This window comes from Cardiocondyla obscurior, linkage group LG13, assembly GCF_019399895.1.
Source record: "Cardiocondyla obscurior isolate alpha-2009 linkage group LG13, Cobs3.1, whole genome shotgun sequence".
In the NCBI taxonomy this organism is placed as follows: Eukaryota; Metazoa; Arthropoda; class Insecta; order Hymenoptera; family Formicidae; genus Cardiocondyla; species Cardiocondyla obscurior.
This window is the reverse complement of record NC_091876.1, coordinates 5,706,699-5,724,984: the sequence shown is the minus strand read 5'-3', so window position 1 is coordinate 5,724,984 and position 18,286 is coordinate 5,706,699. Positions and strand designations below refer to the sequence as shown.

At 41.6% G+C, this 18,286-nt stretch overlaps 3 protein-coding genes across 5 annotated transcripts in view; 2 read left to right on the top strand and 1 right to left on the bottom strand.

Annotated features, from left to right (window-relative positions):
- Soxn (SRY-box transcription factor soxNeuro) overlaps window positions 1–18,286 on the bottom strand; it is a 252,806-nt gene that overhangs the window by 133,927 nt on the left and 100,593 nt on the right. The window lies entirely within an intron of this gene.
- Window positions 9,584–10,963, top strand: LOC139107420 (uncharacterized). Its single transcript, XM_070665000.1, has 2 exons — window positions 9,584–9,716; window positions 9,882–10,963. Exons 1-2 carry the CDS (start codon window positions 9,710–9,712, stop codon window positions 10,688–10,690), a joined length of 816 nt encoding a protein of 271 aa, XP_070521101.1. The 5' UTR covers window positions 9,584–9,709; the 3' UTR covers window positions 10,691–10,963.
- LOC139107421 (probable chitinase 10) lies at window positions 15,760–17,378 on the top strand. The gene is made up of 2 exons (XM_070665002.1): window positions 15,760–16,040; window positions 16,227–17,378. Exons 1-2 carry the CDS (start codon window positions 16,034–16,036, stop codon window positions 16,988–16,990), a joined length of 771 nt encoding a protein of 256 aa, XP_070521103.1. The 5' UTR covers window positions 15,760–16,033; the 3' UTR covers window positions 16,991–17,378.

Genomic DNA, 18,286 nt, shown 5'->3' with positions numbered 1-18,286 from the left:
CGGAATATTCGATCGCGATAATAAGCGAGAACGCGAGATAGGAGCTTCAACTTCGTGGCCGCCGAGGACGCCCGGGAATATGTATGTGCCGGTCTCGACGCCACAAACTGCGACGAACGTTGGTGACGAAAGACGCTAATTTGTCGTTTCTCCTTGGACGCACGTTGGTCACATATATTTACATTGATGCCAGCCGGCAAGGTCGTAAAATCATGCAAATCGTTGCGAAGTGTGCTTCTCTTTAAATATAATTTTTCTTTTTTTTTTTTTTTTTTCATAAATTTTTATACTCTACATTAAATAATTCGCCCGTAATTAAGCGATCTCGGGAACATAATGCTCGAACAGTCGCTATTCATCGCGGTAGATAATTACACTTAATTTCAAGCCTCCGATTTAAATTGCTGCATCAATATTACCGTGTAATTTTGCGAATTTCGAATTTGAGGAGTGCATTTAAATTGCCGGAGATTGTATTATTGGGTCCGGCAGCGAAATCGACGTTCCGCCCTCATCGAAATTCAAATTTAACGTCAGATTAATATTAAACCGTAGTTTTCGGTAGCAGTCACGGAACTTTCTCGCGGAAAAACGTCGGGCTGGATAAGGCAACGATATGCGAAGCTGATTAGCATTTCGTATTAAAAAAAAAAAAAGGAAAAGAAAAAAAAAGAAAGGAAAAAAAAGAAAACTGGCAAGTCAAGCTTCCTCATACCATAAGAACCATAAGAACGGAGTAAAAGGAGAATCCTATTTAAAAAGTTTGATTAAGAGAGCCGGCGTGGTATTATTCTCATGCTAATTATGCGCCCGGAGACGCACTGCAAAATATGTCAAAGTGAGAAAACGTCGCTGTCGTGACTCTCTGCATTCGCCTACAGCGTTCCACACAGCTCTTTTTCTTCTTCTCCAATGAAAATATCCGCCTCGTCTTTTTCTTTTCGCATCTCCAAAACGCGGTATTTTTACAACGCCTAATACTTCTTAAGTATCGCCGCGCACTAAACGAACGATAAAATTAAAAAAAAAAAAAAAATATATATATATATATATGAAACAAATTACGTAATAAAAATACGTATCTGACAAAGTAGAATTGTTGGAAGAAAACAGTTTATGGCCGATGGGCCAAGGGAAAAAAAAAATAGCGCGACACAGATGTCGCCATTTTTAGTAAGCTATCATGTGCGTGAAAATCATATGCGTCAGTTCTCGGCTAAAGTCCACATTTTCTACGGTGATATCGTGCGTGATACGGAAATGGGGGCGCACAGTACGTACTCCGAGTTCTCGATTTTGAGGGAGAACTTTTTAAACGTTTAGTCAGATAAGCATGCCTTTATCTAGAACTTTTTATTACGTGCTCTTACTCAACCACAATGTTTTATCATTTATAATTATTTAAAAAAGTTCCAAACTCTCATTTAAGATTTAATATTCTTAACACGCGTTCATACTTTACCGTAAAAATATTAATAAAAATAAATCAGAAATAATTCACTGAACGATTTGTTTCAATTAAAAAAGGAAAAAAAAAAAAAAATGCTTTTAGATTTGAATCTTCAGATTGCAAATAAGCTGAACGAAATGTCGTGGCGGCGACGTTACAAATGACATCTGCTGGTCCCGAGATAAATCCGTACGAGATCGAAACGATCCTCAAGTACAGGTATCGCATGTATAAGTCACTTCCTCCGCCTTCCCTCATTTAATATATCCTCGCAGAAGATATAAATCACGCGCCACATATATCATCGTACCGCTACGCGGAGGGTAGTAACGTCGAAGTAAAAAAGTAACTGAGAACCCGGGCGAGCGACAAACCGACGATTTATCCAGTTACACGGGGGTGGGCTATCCATTTTTTTTCCCCTCCATTTTGTACTTCTCGCTCATCATCTCTCATCCGTGTCGCAACTTTGTCGTCCGCGATTTGCTCCCGTGAATTTATTATTTTTACTTAAAATATCGCGGGGCGGAAAGACACGCCGATTTTTAATGCGCGAGAGAAAAAAAGAAAAAAAAAAAAAGGTTAAGAATACGCGATTGAAGTGCCGTCATTGTCACAAACCGTTGTTGGAACTTATTAAACCCAGAACAATCCGATAATGCATTTCGCATCAACGTTTAAAGTTTCAAGAGAGCTCACCGCGGTAGTTTCTTTTTTTTCATTTTTTTTTTTTTTTTAAGTCGCCACTGCAATTTATCCGGGGCAATATTTAATTCATATATCATCAAAAAAATCTGTATGATTGATAGAATAATTCGGAGAGAACGCGCGAATTCCACCTTATTCGGTAACTCTCGTCATGGCGCCATTCGTTATCAGCATTTCTGCTCTTTGTCGGCTATATTTACTTTTTATTCGCACCACTCTTCATCATCGGAGCTATTCCGAGGACAGTTCGGCCTCTCGACACAAAATTCTATCTATTTAAACTAACGTGTCACATCCGATAAAGACTGTCAGGCGTTGGCGTCAATTATTCCCACCGGTTCCGCGCGAGTTAGGCAAGCGTTACTTGATAAACAGGTATCACGTTCGAATTGTTCCACGCTGTTTCTCACGGAAATTCGTGTGGCCGGGTGTTAAAAACCGCGTATCGCGCTCGGATCGCGTATTAGCGTTAGACAGCGTACGTTATTTGTCGTACTATTAAGATTACGAAACAACAGCTGCTAAATAGACAATTCCCGTCGATCTTTCGCTCCCGTTGTGCTCCCAATATTGAGAAAATGACTTGCGCCGCATTATCGGAAGCCGAACAGCTAATCGTATCTCTCCCGTTCAACGTGCCCGTAAACACGACGGGATCCTGTCGTTACCAATGCCTGTTGCACGCCGCCAGTGCACCCTACGGACCCGTACAATCTCCAATTTCCCAAGGATCAGAAGTCAAGGCCGTCAATTCTCACGAGCGAAAGGATCGCGGCGCGCGGCGGTCCCTCTTCCCTTTCACTGCCAAAATCGGACGCGATAGCGCCTTTATTGGAGCACCGCGTTTGCTCGACGAGATTCTCACACTATTCGCGGTCCCGCGGTTGGCTGACTGCCGAAGATTGAATCGGGAAAGGGACGGAGATAGGAAGAGAGAAAGAGAGAGAGAGAGAGAGCGCCCGTGGGAGGAGATTAATCGTTGACGAACGCATCTAACTGTTCGGTAATCATGTATCATTGCACAAGTCTGCCGAGAGTTAACAATGTCGAATTCATGGGCAAGACAATAAAGAGAGAACGAGGGGAAAGGCATGAGCCGACACGACCGGGAATGCGGGAAGATTGTTGTCGCGGAAACAAGAAGTCAAACGCGCTTTTGCGCGCGGACACCCGGTATTACCGTTGATCGGACTCCCTCATTACTGGTATGCACCGCGTACGTATCCATTCGCCGGCCCCGTCTATTGTTCGCCGATCCGCCAGGAAGCATTGTGCCCCCGCGGCGAAGGGGCGGGTAATAACGCGGCGCCTTGTTCGTCGATTAGGCGACACAATCGCCGCGCCGGGCTTTTCTTTAATTGGATTACGGCTCACGACGAGTGCGCCCGGGTTGCCTTTGCGCGCGATCGTTGAAAAATGACCGCGAGAAGAGTGAGGCCGACAAATCCCCGTGAGAAGTCGCGGACACGCTGCGGACTAGACGTTTTTCTCGGATTACACACGAAGACGGCCGTAACTTCACTTTCGACAGGACGTGGGCTCTTTGAGGCGCGTTCACGCTAGATCTGTAAATCGCCTCGGAGAACTACTTGAGGAATCGGAGAGAAGAAGGAAGAAAAAAAAGAAAGAAAAAAAAAAATTGAGTTTTAAATATTTCCAAAAAAAATCCACAAAATAATATTCGCATTAAAGTTTCGACTCGAGTTAGATTAAACGTTGAAATAATACACTCGAACTTATAAATGGATATTTAAATTCTACATTTTTTTTGTGTGTGTTTTTTAAACGTCGGTTTCTGAAAATCTTAGAAACGTCAGAAAATTTTATACATGGATATAATTCACGGTAAAAATCTGTGTAACGGCAATCTAACGCAACTATCGCTAAGAGTAATAGAATAAGACCTACGGAATTCGACTGGCACAGGGCAGTTATCACGAAGTATGTAGATATATGGTTGAAATAAGCGAGGCTGCGAGAGAGAAATAAATATAGAGTGCGGAGTACAGTAAGACAGAGCGAGACGGGAGAAGAAACGAGAGCTATAGAGAAAGAGAGATGGCGAAGGAAGCCAGTAAAGAGAATGCGGAATGGAGAGATAAAGAAGAAAAAGAGATAAAGAAGAGAGAGAAGAATCCGAGGGGGAAAGAGGGACAGAAAACGCGAGAGAAAGAGAGACAGAAATCGAGGGAGAACAGAGAGAGAAAGAGAGACGGAGAGGGACTTGGGCAGTGCGTATCGATCTGGCCGTGTTACGTGCGTGCCGGAGGTTGGGGTCCTAGCATGGACCAATCGGAGGGCTACTCCTCTCTCTCTCCTCCTCCCTTTCTCTGTTTCTCTCGCTCTCCTCCGGCGCTTCTCTCCTTGTTCCTCTCGGCCGTCTACCCTTGCCGCTCGTCCTCCCGCTCGCTTCTTCCTACAGCCTCCTTGCTTCTATCTCGACACGCAGCAGGCACGCACGCACGCACGCAACGCGCGCACATGCACGCGTGCACGCGCGCATACACGCGGCGCGCCGCCACCTTCAATACGTATATACCTGCCTGCCTGCCTGCCTGATTACGTCGGCTGATAACGCTATGCGGCCATTTCAGTACAATGAAATGGCGGATGACCGCGGGGGCCACACTGCCGATGTCGGAACCGGCCGATCGAATGATCACGCGTCGCGTATACGTATACGTTTCACGTCGCTAATTTAAAAAGCTCCCGGGGAATAATTTCGCAACACATGATACCAGAAAATTAACACATTTTTTTTTTCTTTCTTTCTTTTTTTTTTTTCGTCCGCCGCTTTTCATTAATTGTTCTGCCGCGCGCGTTAAAGTTAACGATTCTATAATAAAATAATTTATTCCCGACGATCAGAATTTGCAAAGGAGTAAAAACGCCCCGCGGTGAGAATTTAGATCGGTAAAGTTTAGATTTTATTACGAATTCGAATGAGATATGGCGTATCGTTGCGAGCACCGAGGGCGCCTTTGAAATAAACTTTTGTACGCGCAAGTGGAGAACAACAGGTGAAGACAAACAGAAGGAGTGGAAATTATTTTCTTAATTATTCGCCAAAGTGAAAGCGTCCGCCTCCTTTTCGAGACGGTGGGCGAAACGATGACGGGACTATGTCCGTCCAATGTCGGCGTGTACCTGCTTAACGAGACGGACTGATAGAACGAAGGCAACGACGGCGACGTCATCACAATGAAATGGCGGACAGCCGCGATAACCGGCGGAGACGTAAGCCACCGGAAATCACGGAGACAGCGCGGTATCCGGATGCAAGGTCACTCGCTAAATCGATACGTTAATGTAATCCACGTGTCTGCGATGTGGCACGGTCTACTTTACGCGCAAGAAAGCGCTAAACAACTCGACTGGCGAGGTAATACGGCGAGCGAAGCGTTATAATTTCCGGGTAGATCAATACGTTAATACGCTCCACGTGCGAGACCCGCTTTTAGTGCACGAAGAAATTAAATTATCGGTCATTTATACTTCGAATGTAAAATGCTGTTTAAGCTGCAAACCAGATAACAAAATTATCTCGAGGTGCTACGTTGCGCCGATCGACGAAAAAAAAAAAAGAAAATTAATTAACAAATAATAAAGGAGTTAATAAAGATAAACCGAACGTTTTGATTTTAATGACAATTCCGGCAACTTAAATTACCGATCGAAACTATTCAATTTAACTACGGCACAATCAACGAAATCTGATTGCAGTACATATGCTGGTTAACGGCTCGACCCGTAGCTAGTTCGAGGGATATCTGGCCATTGTTTGATAAATACCTATCCCATAACTATGCGAGATACAGGCTGCCGCGCGACTACTGTTCATTGCAACGCCGAACGAGTCACTTTATTAACCCACGAGTGTTTCCACCCCGTGAAAAATCACGCCGTTGTTTCACGCCGGCCTGGGCGGCCCTGCCCCGATATTAATACGACACTAGCACGCGCGTGTTACTTCGCGCTACCGAACAATGAATATTGTTTCGCGCGGAGATTTGTTTCCGGGACAATGCGACAGAAACCGCAAAAGTTCATGAATATTCTTGCGGGAAGAGGTTTCTCGCGGGTGGGAAAAAGAGCGGAGAAGTTCGGGCGTAATGAGAGTTAGGCTCTTAGAAAGTTTCTCGGTAGGGTCTGGACGGGACTGTCTTGTCCGGAAGAAGTTTCTTTTTTTTTTTTAACAGATACGGGAGACGTGGGCGAAAATCAGGACGGAAAAATCGGCTAAACATCATTAGGCGATTCGCGGTGGGTTTCTCTCTTTTTTTTTTTATTTTTTATTCCGCTACTCACTTATCAGATTTGTTCCGTGCAATTTGGTACATCATTGATTCCCCATAATCGGTCGCTAATAAATCTTCGTCGCGTGTGACACTAAATGTCACGTCAGCCGGATGCCGAACGCGGACCAGAAAATATTTCATTAACCATTCTTCGTTACGTAACGATCCCGTGTTTCAATTCACGTCATTCAATTCGTTACCGGGCGATCTATAAATTTATTCGGCACTCGAGCTCTCCGTTGTCTCCCGATACGCCTCGCGGGATTAATCGTTTCTTCGCTCATTGTATCCCCCGAGGCGCTACCCCATCTCATTTATCTCTATTTTCTTAGGGAAATAAGTTCCGATCGTGAAAATCGGCGGCGGATTGCCGGGAGGAGGAAGGAGGCGCGACAAGCTCTACCGGGTGCGTCGCGTTGAATTTCGTCGGGGATGTTGGCGAGAATTCGGTCGGCCGTGAAGTCCCGGAAACGCGTATACCGGCGATTAACGAGGGAATTCGATGAAATCGTAAATTCATTCGTTCGTGCCTCTCGTTTCCCTCCCCCCCTCCCTCTACCCTCGCCCCCGCCGTTCTCCCCGTCGGTCGCTGTACGCCCGAATAAATGGCCGACTGTATTTTCGCGCACGCACGATCCACACAATTGCGCGCACCGGCGTACACAGATACGCGGTGTAACGCGGATACAACGACGGCGAGGAGAGAAAATATCTGGTATGGCGCGACCAACACCACCCGGGAGCAGTAAAATTTGCTAAACGATGTAAATAATGGATGGGAACAGTTGGACAGTTTTCAGTTATTTTCCTCGCGCGGGCATAATTCAACCGAAATTTATTGCCGCTGCTCAATTACGCAAAATATTGTCAAAAAACGTGGTGACCGCGGCAACCCCTCTCCATTGTGCCATTTCAGTTAAAAGCGCCGAGCACTCACATTGTCAACCGCGAGTTTGCCGTCGAGAGTTTTCGATAGTACTAGTATTCGCGGATGCATTTCGTTTAATTGCCGTTAATTATCTTCTGCAACAATACAATTACGAAGATCACTCTAAAGGTATAATCAAATATGCGTTTATTGACAATATGCTTTGCGGATAAATTAATTTTCAGGAATTTTTCCTCTTTTTTCTTTTTTTCTTTTTACTTTAATAAAGAAATTGGCATACATCTAAAAAGATATAGAAAAAAAAAAAAATAGAGAGAAAAATATTTCGACGCTAGTTTGACAGATTTTCGTGCAAAATCACCGCAAAAATTCCGAAACCAGAGACAAAAAGAATAGTAAGCAAACAAATCTGTGTCGCATTTTTTATCGCATAACTTCAATGTAAAATTCACGCTACGGTGTAAAAATGTTGTATCCGAAAGAGAAAAGAAGCGAGAGAAAGGAGAGAGAGAAGAGAGAAACAAGCAAACTCCGCGAACTTGTTCTATATATTTTTTTCTTTTTTCTTTTTTTCGTTACGTCGTTACATTGAATTTAAACGGATCTCGCAATTTTTGCGCACACTCGACACATATTTCATTAAAAAAATCTCGCGGACTCGCGTGTTTCTCTTTCTGTTCTTTTCCTTTTTCGTTCAATTGTAGTTTGAAATTCGTCGAAAGTAAGTTTTACGCCGCTACACTTGGAGAGTAAACGGCTGGCCCCCGGGGCTGGCCGAGTCTCTCGCAGCCGGCCATTTCGAGTTCGATCAGTCTTCCATCGCTCTCTGTGGGTACACTTTCCGCCTTCACCTCCGCCATTGTTTCCCCGAAGTAGCGGTGGTCGAGAGGGTACGTTGTACGCGCGCGAGATACGAATCCTGAGTGGAAATCACGAAAGTCCCGCCGTCGGCGCGCGGGTTTCAGCCCCTTCTAATCTGGTCGCCTAGGTTTCGCCATCGGGTTTCGCCGAGAAGCGCGGAGGAGAAGACGACGGCGAGAAACTCACCCATCGGCGAGGGAGGGAAGGCGAGGGAGGGTGAAAGCCGGTTTCCCAAGGATGCAAAGGAAAGACCGGGACAGAGAGACGAAAGTCCCGCGCGAGGGCGGGACGAGATACGACGAGGGACACGAAGAGGCAGGATGGAGAGAAGCCGAGAAGAGGGTGAGGATAGGAGGCGGTTTAAAGGGTAGCGAGCGTCTCGACAAAAGCAACCCTCTTAAAGTTCGCCCTACGCTCCGCTTACCAATGCGACTTCGAATCTCGCGACTCCGCGTGCCAGATTCGCTGAAAGGAAGCGTCCCGAGATCGGGAAAAGGGAAAAGCCACGGGAGACACAGAGCGAACGAAAACGAGAACGCGGAGGCGCGCTTAACAAAATGACGCGCCGTTGGAACAAATGATAAATCAAATACGCGGCCGCGTGCAAGAACCATTTAATTATTATCCAGGACGTCATCTTCTAATGTCTAAGAAACGAATATGTGCATAAGTATTTTGATATTCCATCAAATTAATGGAAGATTGAACATTATTTATGATGTCATTATGTACAAAAAAAAAAAAAAAATATGTGTTACGAAACTAGTAATTTTTATCTCCTGGTAGATAACGGTCTATCAATCGGATTGAACATTCCTCGCGTATCTCATCGTCGGTTTTGCCAATTCCACTTCCCTAAAATACGAAAAAAAACATATGCCTCGTCTCGCACTTTTCTCTCCATTAACAGCGAACAGGAAACTCTAGCGATTCATTTTTTTAACAGACTTTTCACGAAATCAAATAGTTCATACTATAGTGTTAAAATATTAAGTGAATTACGGTATCTCAATAATCGTAATGTTAACCTAGAAAGATTTAATGATAAAATATTTTCGATGACTATCTAACCAAAAATAATATTCTAAGTTGTTATTAACATCTTGCTACATATCATTTATCAATAGTAAATGTAAGTCACGCTTGATTAGAATCAAATTATACGATAAAGATAGTTTGTAAAAGCAAGCGTTTAATTCGCCGTTGTGAACTGTTGACTTAACTGATACCGGAAATGCTTAAAGTAAATTGATAATATCATTTTTTTTTTTGTCTTTCTTTTTTTTTTGTGAAATGAGGATGGCAATTTCTCCCAAAAAAAAAGTATATCTTTGATAAATGTAATCTGTCCTTGTATTTCGCGATAACATAATGGTATAAAAAGCCCGATCGAAATTGATTTCGTCCGATTTCAGTCTACATTTAAACAAATCAAAGAGGTGTCATACGTTAACAGCACGAGTGATACGTTTTTCTAAATTTGGATAGAACAGAGGACAGGCGATGAAGGGTAAGCGTCGAAAAATTTGTATAGCGAGACTACCAATTAATTAAAATATTTACACGCTGCATATTAAAATTCTTAATAATTTGAATTCATGAATAATAAATGAATAAATATGTCTATAAAATTATCGCAATTAATATCATGGTATTTTAACTTTGTTCGGTATAGGAATATACGTAGTAGTAGTCGCCTTTATCGCACTTTCGGCTGTGAACGCCGCAAGCCTCGATAAAGATGAACTCGCGGAGGAAGAAGCCTACAACAACATTCCCACAGTGTGTCCATATCCGTCAGAGGAATTTCCAGAAAACACCACGACCAACCTTCCACACGAATCTAATTGCACGCAGTTTTACAAGTGCTTTATAGGCAAGCCGATCCCGCAATTATGTCCTTTATTATGGCCGGACGACCCAGTGACAAGGTTGCATTACAACAGCTTTCTGCAAGTCTGCGATTGGCCGTGGACGGCCGGTTGCGAGTTCTGTCCTGAGAAATTCCCAAACGGAACCTATCCACCGTCGACAAAAATAAACCACGAATCTGGCAATTGCCAATTGTACTACGAGTGCATATACGGTCATCCATACTTGCGTTACTGTCCGCCTAATACGTGCTTCAGTCGGACATGCCAGGCCTGCGTCGCGAACAGAAATGATGGATATTGCGATCGTGATGCGACGCCGCCGACACCGACGCCGACGCCGCCGACGCCGCCGACGCCGCCGACGCCGCCGACGCCGCCGACGCCGCCGACGGAGCCACCGCCGCCGGAGCCTAGATGTGACTCTAAAGCAGATAACGGCAATAAAAAGGATAACAATTGTGATTGTAAAGTATATTATGAATGTGAATACCCTTTTTGGTGGCGCCACGAATGCTCTGGTGGTTTACACTTTAACCCACGGGCTAAAGAATGTCAAACACCTCCTGAAGCTGGCTGCTGGAAACCAAAGATTGATAAAAAAACCTGGTGAACAATTCACTAGTTACTGTAAAAAAAAAAAAAAAATAAATTGTATCACGAGTGTTGTTAAAATATGATAAAATTTCTTGTATTCTTCACTGCGCTGTTCTAAAATAAAACGCTGTAGCATTTTATTATTCAACAAATTTGTTACGTAATCGAATAAAGTAGATTTACACGATGTATTTTAAGTAAATTATTGTATTTTAAGCAACGACTGTCGTACAGTATTCGGAGATATCGGTGTAATTGTCAATCGTCATTAAAATTTCAGTATCGTGTATGTTATTTTAAATTTGATTACTTCTCAAGCTACCAATATTAACATGATCGAATGTTAAGATAAATAGCCGTTTATTAAATATTTTTTACCTACAAAACTTACGCAAAGATTTAAGCAAAAATTTTAATTCAAGTTAAAAAAAAAGAATTATTTGTAAAAATTATATTTCTTTGACGTCAAGTAGCGTTTAAGTTAACAAATATTTTGTAGTACAAGGTTTTATTAAAGAACATTTAATATAGTAAGATTTTAAAAGAACGATCCTATGTCATGAAATGCTAATAACTTCGAAAACAATAAAAGAGATTTTTCAAATCTTTCAAATTAATTATATTATTACATCAGTTAAACTGACATTGCTTAAGAGCTAAAAATTTCGAATCACCATATTTTCTATGAAGAAAAATTTTGCGGCTTTACGATAAGTTTTAAACACCCGTGTACCTCTGAAAATCAAAGAAGGATTTAATTCGGTGGCGCTCAATTTTTCCTTTTGCCAAGACTTTATCGCTGTTGAAAAATTTTCCACTTTCTCTTTTCTTTCTTTCTTCTATTTTTCTTTTCCTTTTTCTTCTTAATTTTCTCGAAGAAAATCGGAAGGAACAAGCGCGATCTACGCGATGATAGTCAAAATATCGCTAGAAAAAGTTTTGCCCCACCGTTCCTCGTAATTCTTCCTCCCCGAGCATTTGGCGGAAGTTGCGAGTTTCGTGCTCCTCTCCTCGCTTTTTCTCGACCGTGGTTGACGATTTCTTTTTGAACGCCCGACCGCGCGGAGGACCGCCGTCTTCAAAGAACTCAGAATTACTTTCTGGATAAGCTGGATTAGGGTTTGCTCTCGCACCGCGTTCCAGATTAGACCAACGACGTACTCACAACCCGATTCTTACGGGATCTGTTTCCCGCGGGTACGGGAGTGTTTGTCCGGCACCGAATAGTTCGGTACGAGAATTAAAACATTTTCCGTGGTAACGACTGGTAATTATCCCGAAGCCTATTTGTAAAATTAATCGCGGTTAAAAAAAAAAAAAAGAAAAAGAAAAAAAAAACACTTATCGCTTGATATCGTACAGTTTTTGATTTCTCGTAATTTATAATTATTTGACATTTTTAAGTTAATGTAAAATTAATTAATATCAAAATATTAACTTGCTAGAAGTTTTGCTTAAACTATTGTTCCGCGCGAAATTATCTACGTCACGTTAGAATGAAAATGAAATACTGAATTATTAGATCAAACTAATCTTATCAGAGGCCAGCACAACAAGATAACTTTTTTTTATCTTTATGAACTTCGAACAAGTGAGAACTGATACCATCGACACAGTATAGATTTTAGTTTCTGTACTTTTATATGAATCATATTGAATTAACGCTGATTTAATTATAATTTCAATTTTTTAATTAAAACCTCTCGCTTGAATTTCAAATTAATCAAATCGTTTAAATGATTTAATGTACAGATCAATCTTAATCTTCATTTAGAAAAAGAAAATCAAATATAAAATAAAAAACCAAAAGCTGGTTCTTGCAATAAATATTTGTTTCAAGACTTCTCAATATCTTAATTTTTATTTTAAATATTCAATCACTAGAAATGATAAAACAAATACGATTATCAATCCTGTATAAACTATCTACATTAAAATCTCTTGGTTTCTATTTTCAATTGTTCGATCGCACGATTCGTCTTAATTTGTGTTTGATTTCTGTATTAGATACACTAAAAAAAAATAGCAATTAATAATATAATCGAAAATGGCGGCATATGCCAATAATGGATATCTGGAATCAAAATGGCAAATTATCATCAATCAATGAATCGGGATGGGAAAAGAGATAAAAGAACAGGAGGGTGAGCCGCGCCGCGATCGACATTGGCGAGTGCGGAACGAAGAGTAAACCGCAAGAGAGAAGGAGAGAGCGAAAGAGAGAAAGCGGAGGATGGGGAGATGCAAGCATGCTGCATCGGGACATTTCGAGAGTACTTGATGCATTGTCACTTGAAGCCTATCCTTGGTCCACTATCTAGACGACTCGAAACAGCCTCCTCGCAACGATATGTAATTGTATTGCCCGTTGTGTCGTTACACCACCTACACAGGCGTCGCATTTCAGTCGGTACCTATATATACGGGCCGCGTATGTAGATAGTATGTAGATACGCCTTGCGTATCTCCCATCTGATCGCCGAGCGATTCAACAACCGAATATCTTAATGCTCGATCGTTGCGCGATATAAAAGTAATCTTTGTATTATTTCGTGCATTATCGGGGACGATTGAGAAAGTCGAAGCGGAAGTCGCGGATTACGAGCCGGCGATTAAAACGAATCGAAAACCGAATGCACGTCTCATCGGGGTTCGAGTCTTAGAACTCCGGTGGTATCGCTCGGCCGCGTCGTGCTCCAGATCATCGCGGTAGAGCTCCATAGGCACGCGTAAGCTATTACCTAACTCCTCGCGTAGCTCGCGCACACAGAAGGCAGGATAGCCGGCCGGCGGAGCCGCGGCTCGGGCGTCCACAGTTACGTATCTGGAAGCCCGCCGCCGGTTGGTCCGGGGTGGGTAGGTAGGTACCGTATTATATACGTAGTGAGGGCTGGAGGGTCCTCACCGCCGCAACATTACGCTGATTGCCTGAATTATCCGCAACCAGCCTGCCTGTGCTCTCCGCTATGTACGAGCCCGTATACAGCCAGGCCGCCTGGGTATATATGTGCTTTTCGCGCTCACGTTTGAGTCTGTATGTACCATCTGGGTATATGTATAAATATATATATATATATATATATATATATATATATATATATATTTATGTCTATATACATACTTCTATGTATGTAGAAGCGCGACCTGCTTCCCTCCGACTGCACTCCGTCGATGTGTGCCGGCTGCACACGCATTCGCGATAGCTATGCACGCGTTTTGGTATGCCGGGCTCGTGCACGTATGCGCCATGACACGTACACGCCGACTTACGCGAATGTGCGAGTATGTATCGTCACGCTCGTAGGATGGTTCACGACGAGAAAATTGAAAACGGAGCTACGCGCGAGCGCGGAAGACGATAGCGCGATATATTCATGAAGGCGGAATAATGAATTGAGACGAGGTACACGCACATATCTCGGTGCCGATGCTGCGCAGCATGCGCGTTATCTACCGTACCGGCAAACCTGCCGCGAATCGATCGCCTGATTTTTCAGCATAGTGCCGACGCGCCGAGAAATCCAGTTTCCCGATAGCATTAAAGAGTTCTAAACAAGCCATTTATTTTAGTCATTACTCCTTTCGTCTTCTGACGTTATCCAGATTTGCGGAAATCAAGAGCGTTTACTTTTCCTCGCAACAATTTCAAGTCGCTAATCAATGAGCAGGAAAATTTTAAATCGCAATGCAAGATAAATATTAATAAAAGTACAAAAATCACAAGTTTGAAGAAATAAAGAGTAATAAAAAAAAAATTAGTAGATAACGCCTCCAACTGTGAATTTATTTTCGACCGCAGAGTCCGAACTCGCAACAGAATGACGAAGGGGATGGAAGAGCGGAGAAGGGTTAAGGACGCGTATCATACCGTTTGATTAATGTACTTTACCCGTACATATCCGCCTACCTCTGGACGATCATGCCTACACGTGAATAACTCGGACACGCACGTCATTTGTTAGTTACGCTACAGGGAAAAGCAACGGTACGTGGCAGCAACAAAATATTACAGAAAGGCGACGTAAAAAAAATTTGAGAAACTACGACAGCGAACGGAATAAAAAATAATTTATCGCAATTTATAAATAACTTACTTGCGATAAATTGTATAAATTACATTCTTTCGCGATAAATTTTGCCCTAAAAAGATCGTCGTATCGAAATCTAGATTACAATTGACTATCTGAAAATGAAGAGCGCATGTAAAACTTGAGTATATTTTTTTGAGGGAGCGCATTTGTCGTACGATTTAAGCAAAGTCTCTCTCGGTCGATCTTTGGCCGCAATTAATCTGATAAATTGCTCTCGCACATTTTTTATACATGATGCGTTACAATTCGTCATATGCATTTCGTCATCTGCGAGAGATACGCCGGTATCTGAAGAATCTAGATAAAGAGTATTAATGTCTTTTTTACAGTTTCGTTAATTATTATAATGACTAAGAAATATATGCGATCGTAATCGTGATGTTTCAATTTAAATTTTATCAAACAAAAACTGGACTTTATATCAACATGAAAAATCAGTCTTCGGCAATCCGGCCGGCGCGGTATATACATGCGGTACATGTGAAACTCGACGCACACGACGCTAAAATCACGTACGCTAGCTGCCGTTGCCATATCTGCCTTTCAGCGTACGTTAGCGTCAATTTATTATTAAAAAAAAAATATTTTTTTTTTTTTATTAAATTTCTAAACAAAAACTCAAATGCAAATATTTAATTGGAAAAATTATTTACGCATATATTCGTATGTCTTCCTTAAATATAAAATTTTTATCGATAATATGAGAGAAATATTTTAACGTTATGTTACAATTTTGAAGTTTTTTTTTCTTTTTTTTTTTAAGTAATGTTCAACGGTCAACGATTCTATCGTTAACTTAGAAAGCTTTGTGATAAAACGTTTTACGAGTTTGATCATTATCTAACCTAAAATCATATTCAAGGTTATAATACTTTATTAACTTTACATGTCTCTTATCAAAAATAAATATGTCACGCTTGATTAAAATCAAATTAAACGATAAGAATGCCACATATAATAAAAAGTTTAAACATTTAGTCTTACATTTTTAGGTCAAAGTATTAATTAATTAGAACCGATGCTGTATTTGCATAAAAATTATTTCATTATTCGTTTAAAAAAAACATGATCTATTTTTCGGTAAGATAATCTAGTCTCGTCAATTAAATATCTTCAATAGATAATCTATTCTGTGTGTTTCGCGATAGCATTCACGTTTATAAAAGCCCAGTTCCATCGAAATTCAATTAGACACATATTCAAACGACTCGAAGAAGTGTTACACGAACGACGTATTTCTTAGTTCGAGTACATATAAAGAATTGGCGATGAAGGGTGAGTGGTAAAAAAATTTACTACATTAAAACGATCGATTCAAATAAAACGACATTTACGCATCGCGGTCTTAACGTTTAACAAACCTAATTTATATAATTACTTGTTCTAATATAAGTAGACTAAAATGAATCGATAATAATTTTTCGGTTGCCTTTTTAACGATATTATTTTTATTTCACATAGAAATCTACGTAATAGTCGTCGCCTTCTTGGCGTTTTCGGCCGTGAACGCCGAGCATCTCGATCGAGACCAAGATCAGAATGAAGTAGCCTACAACATTCCTACAGTGTGTCCATACCCGTCAGAGGAATTTCCAGAAAACACCACGACCAACCTTCCACACGAGCACAATTGTTCGCGATTTTACAAGTGCTTTATAGGCTCGCCAGTCTCGCAGGAATGTCCTTTAATGTACAAGGACGACCCAGTGACAAGGTTGCATTACAACAGCTTTCTGCAAGTCTGCGATTGGCCGTGGACGGCCGGCTGCGAGAGCTGTCCTAGGAAATACGCAAACGGAACGTATCCACCGGCGACGAGAATAAACCACGAATCCGGCAATTGCCAATATTTTTATGAGTGCATATACGGTGTACCGTATTTGCGTTACTGTCCGACCAATACGTGCTTCAGCCGCACATGCCAGACCTGCGTCGACAAGAATCAACCGGGCGGACGTTGCGAAACGTATCCACGTCCTCCGACAGCATTCCCACCTGCCTCATCGTCTCAACCAACTTATATACCAACTTCGTCTAAACCAACTTTGCAACCGGGCTGCAGAAACGGCGACACAATCAAGCACCCATGTGACTGTGCGAAATATTATTCATGCTCAGATAATGATTTGTACCTCGCAGAATGCAAAGGCGGACTGCACTACAGCCCCGCGGCGAAAGGATGCCTACCACCAAACGAAGCCGGTTGTTTTGTGCCGAAAAAGTAAAGAAACATTTGATAATCCTTTCGAAGCTGATTGTAGAAAAAAAAAAAAAAAAGAAAAAAAAATGAATAGTATTATAAGATAATTTACAGATATAATAAATTAAAAGACCTCTCATTGTTTCGTCTTCCGGAAATTCTTCTTCGATACAACAGATTTGCGATTGTTCTTTTTTTCTTACCAAAAATGCGCATTAATATCAAAATGTAAAAATCATGAAGATGCTTCTGTATAAGTGACTCATCGATTTCGAAAGATACTAAGCTAAAATTAGTGATAAGTATAACAAGAGCACAAAATTATTGTACTAAAATTATTAATATTACTGTATTTGTATGCACGAATAGATTAGTTTCGTAAAATATTTAAATAAATGTAATAATACGTATAATCGGGTTTTTTTTCTCTTTTTTTTTTTTTTAATTAACCTATTAATGTGACTCTCATCACCCGATAGATCATACATACGCGCATCTATCTCGTTGCCTCCATTTGATAAAAAACTTATGATAAAAATTATCTTACTCGATAATCTGTAACTGAATAAATCAATCATCGCTCCGCACATAATCACGTTAGTAGATACAGATGAAAATCAGTGCAAACTATAAAAAAAAAAATTCCGTCAAAAGTATCAATCGAAAGTCCTCCTCTTCCAATCTCAAGCTGCGGATTCTTATCAATCACCTAGTCTCCCGACGCGACTCCCGTGAACAAGATTTCGTTAACGTAAAAGTATTTACGTGAAATCGTGTAGAACGAAATAAATAAAAAAAAAAAAAGAAAGACTCGGAAAAAGCAGGAGAAATACCGGCAGCGTTTCGATTCCGGTGACACAGTGACACGGAGCCTATCAGCCGAAACCCTCCCATTCGGCGGTCGTTCCTGATAAATAGAACGGTACCGGGAACAGTGTCGCGAGTCTGACAATGGACCGCCGGAAGACCGGGGCAGCTTTAATTTCCCCCTGTAGTTCCTGGCAATTACCGCGCGGCGCGACCCGATAGCCATCTCTATCTCCGACCACAATGCCGCCAGTTCCGACGCACCCCGTTCCTTGCCACCTTGCCAGCGATTTACTTCCTTCCCTGCTCGCAAAACGTACGTCGTCGACCTTCAACGATTTTTCTTCTCCCCGACGTGATACACCGAGCTGTCCGACGTCCCCGCAACCGATCGAACGAGCTCACGAATTATCGACGAGAAGTACCGAGATATACGTATGCGTATTATTATCACACTTCATTATTATTATCACTCATTCTTATTATCACGCGAAACTTATCTCCCTGGAATATC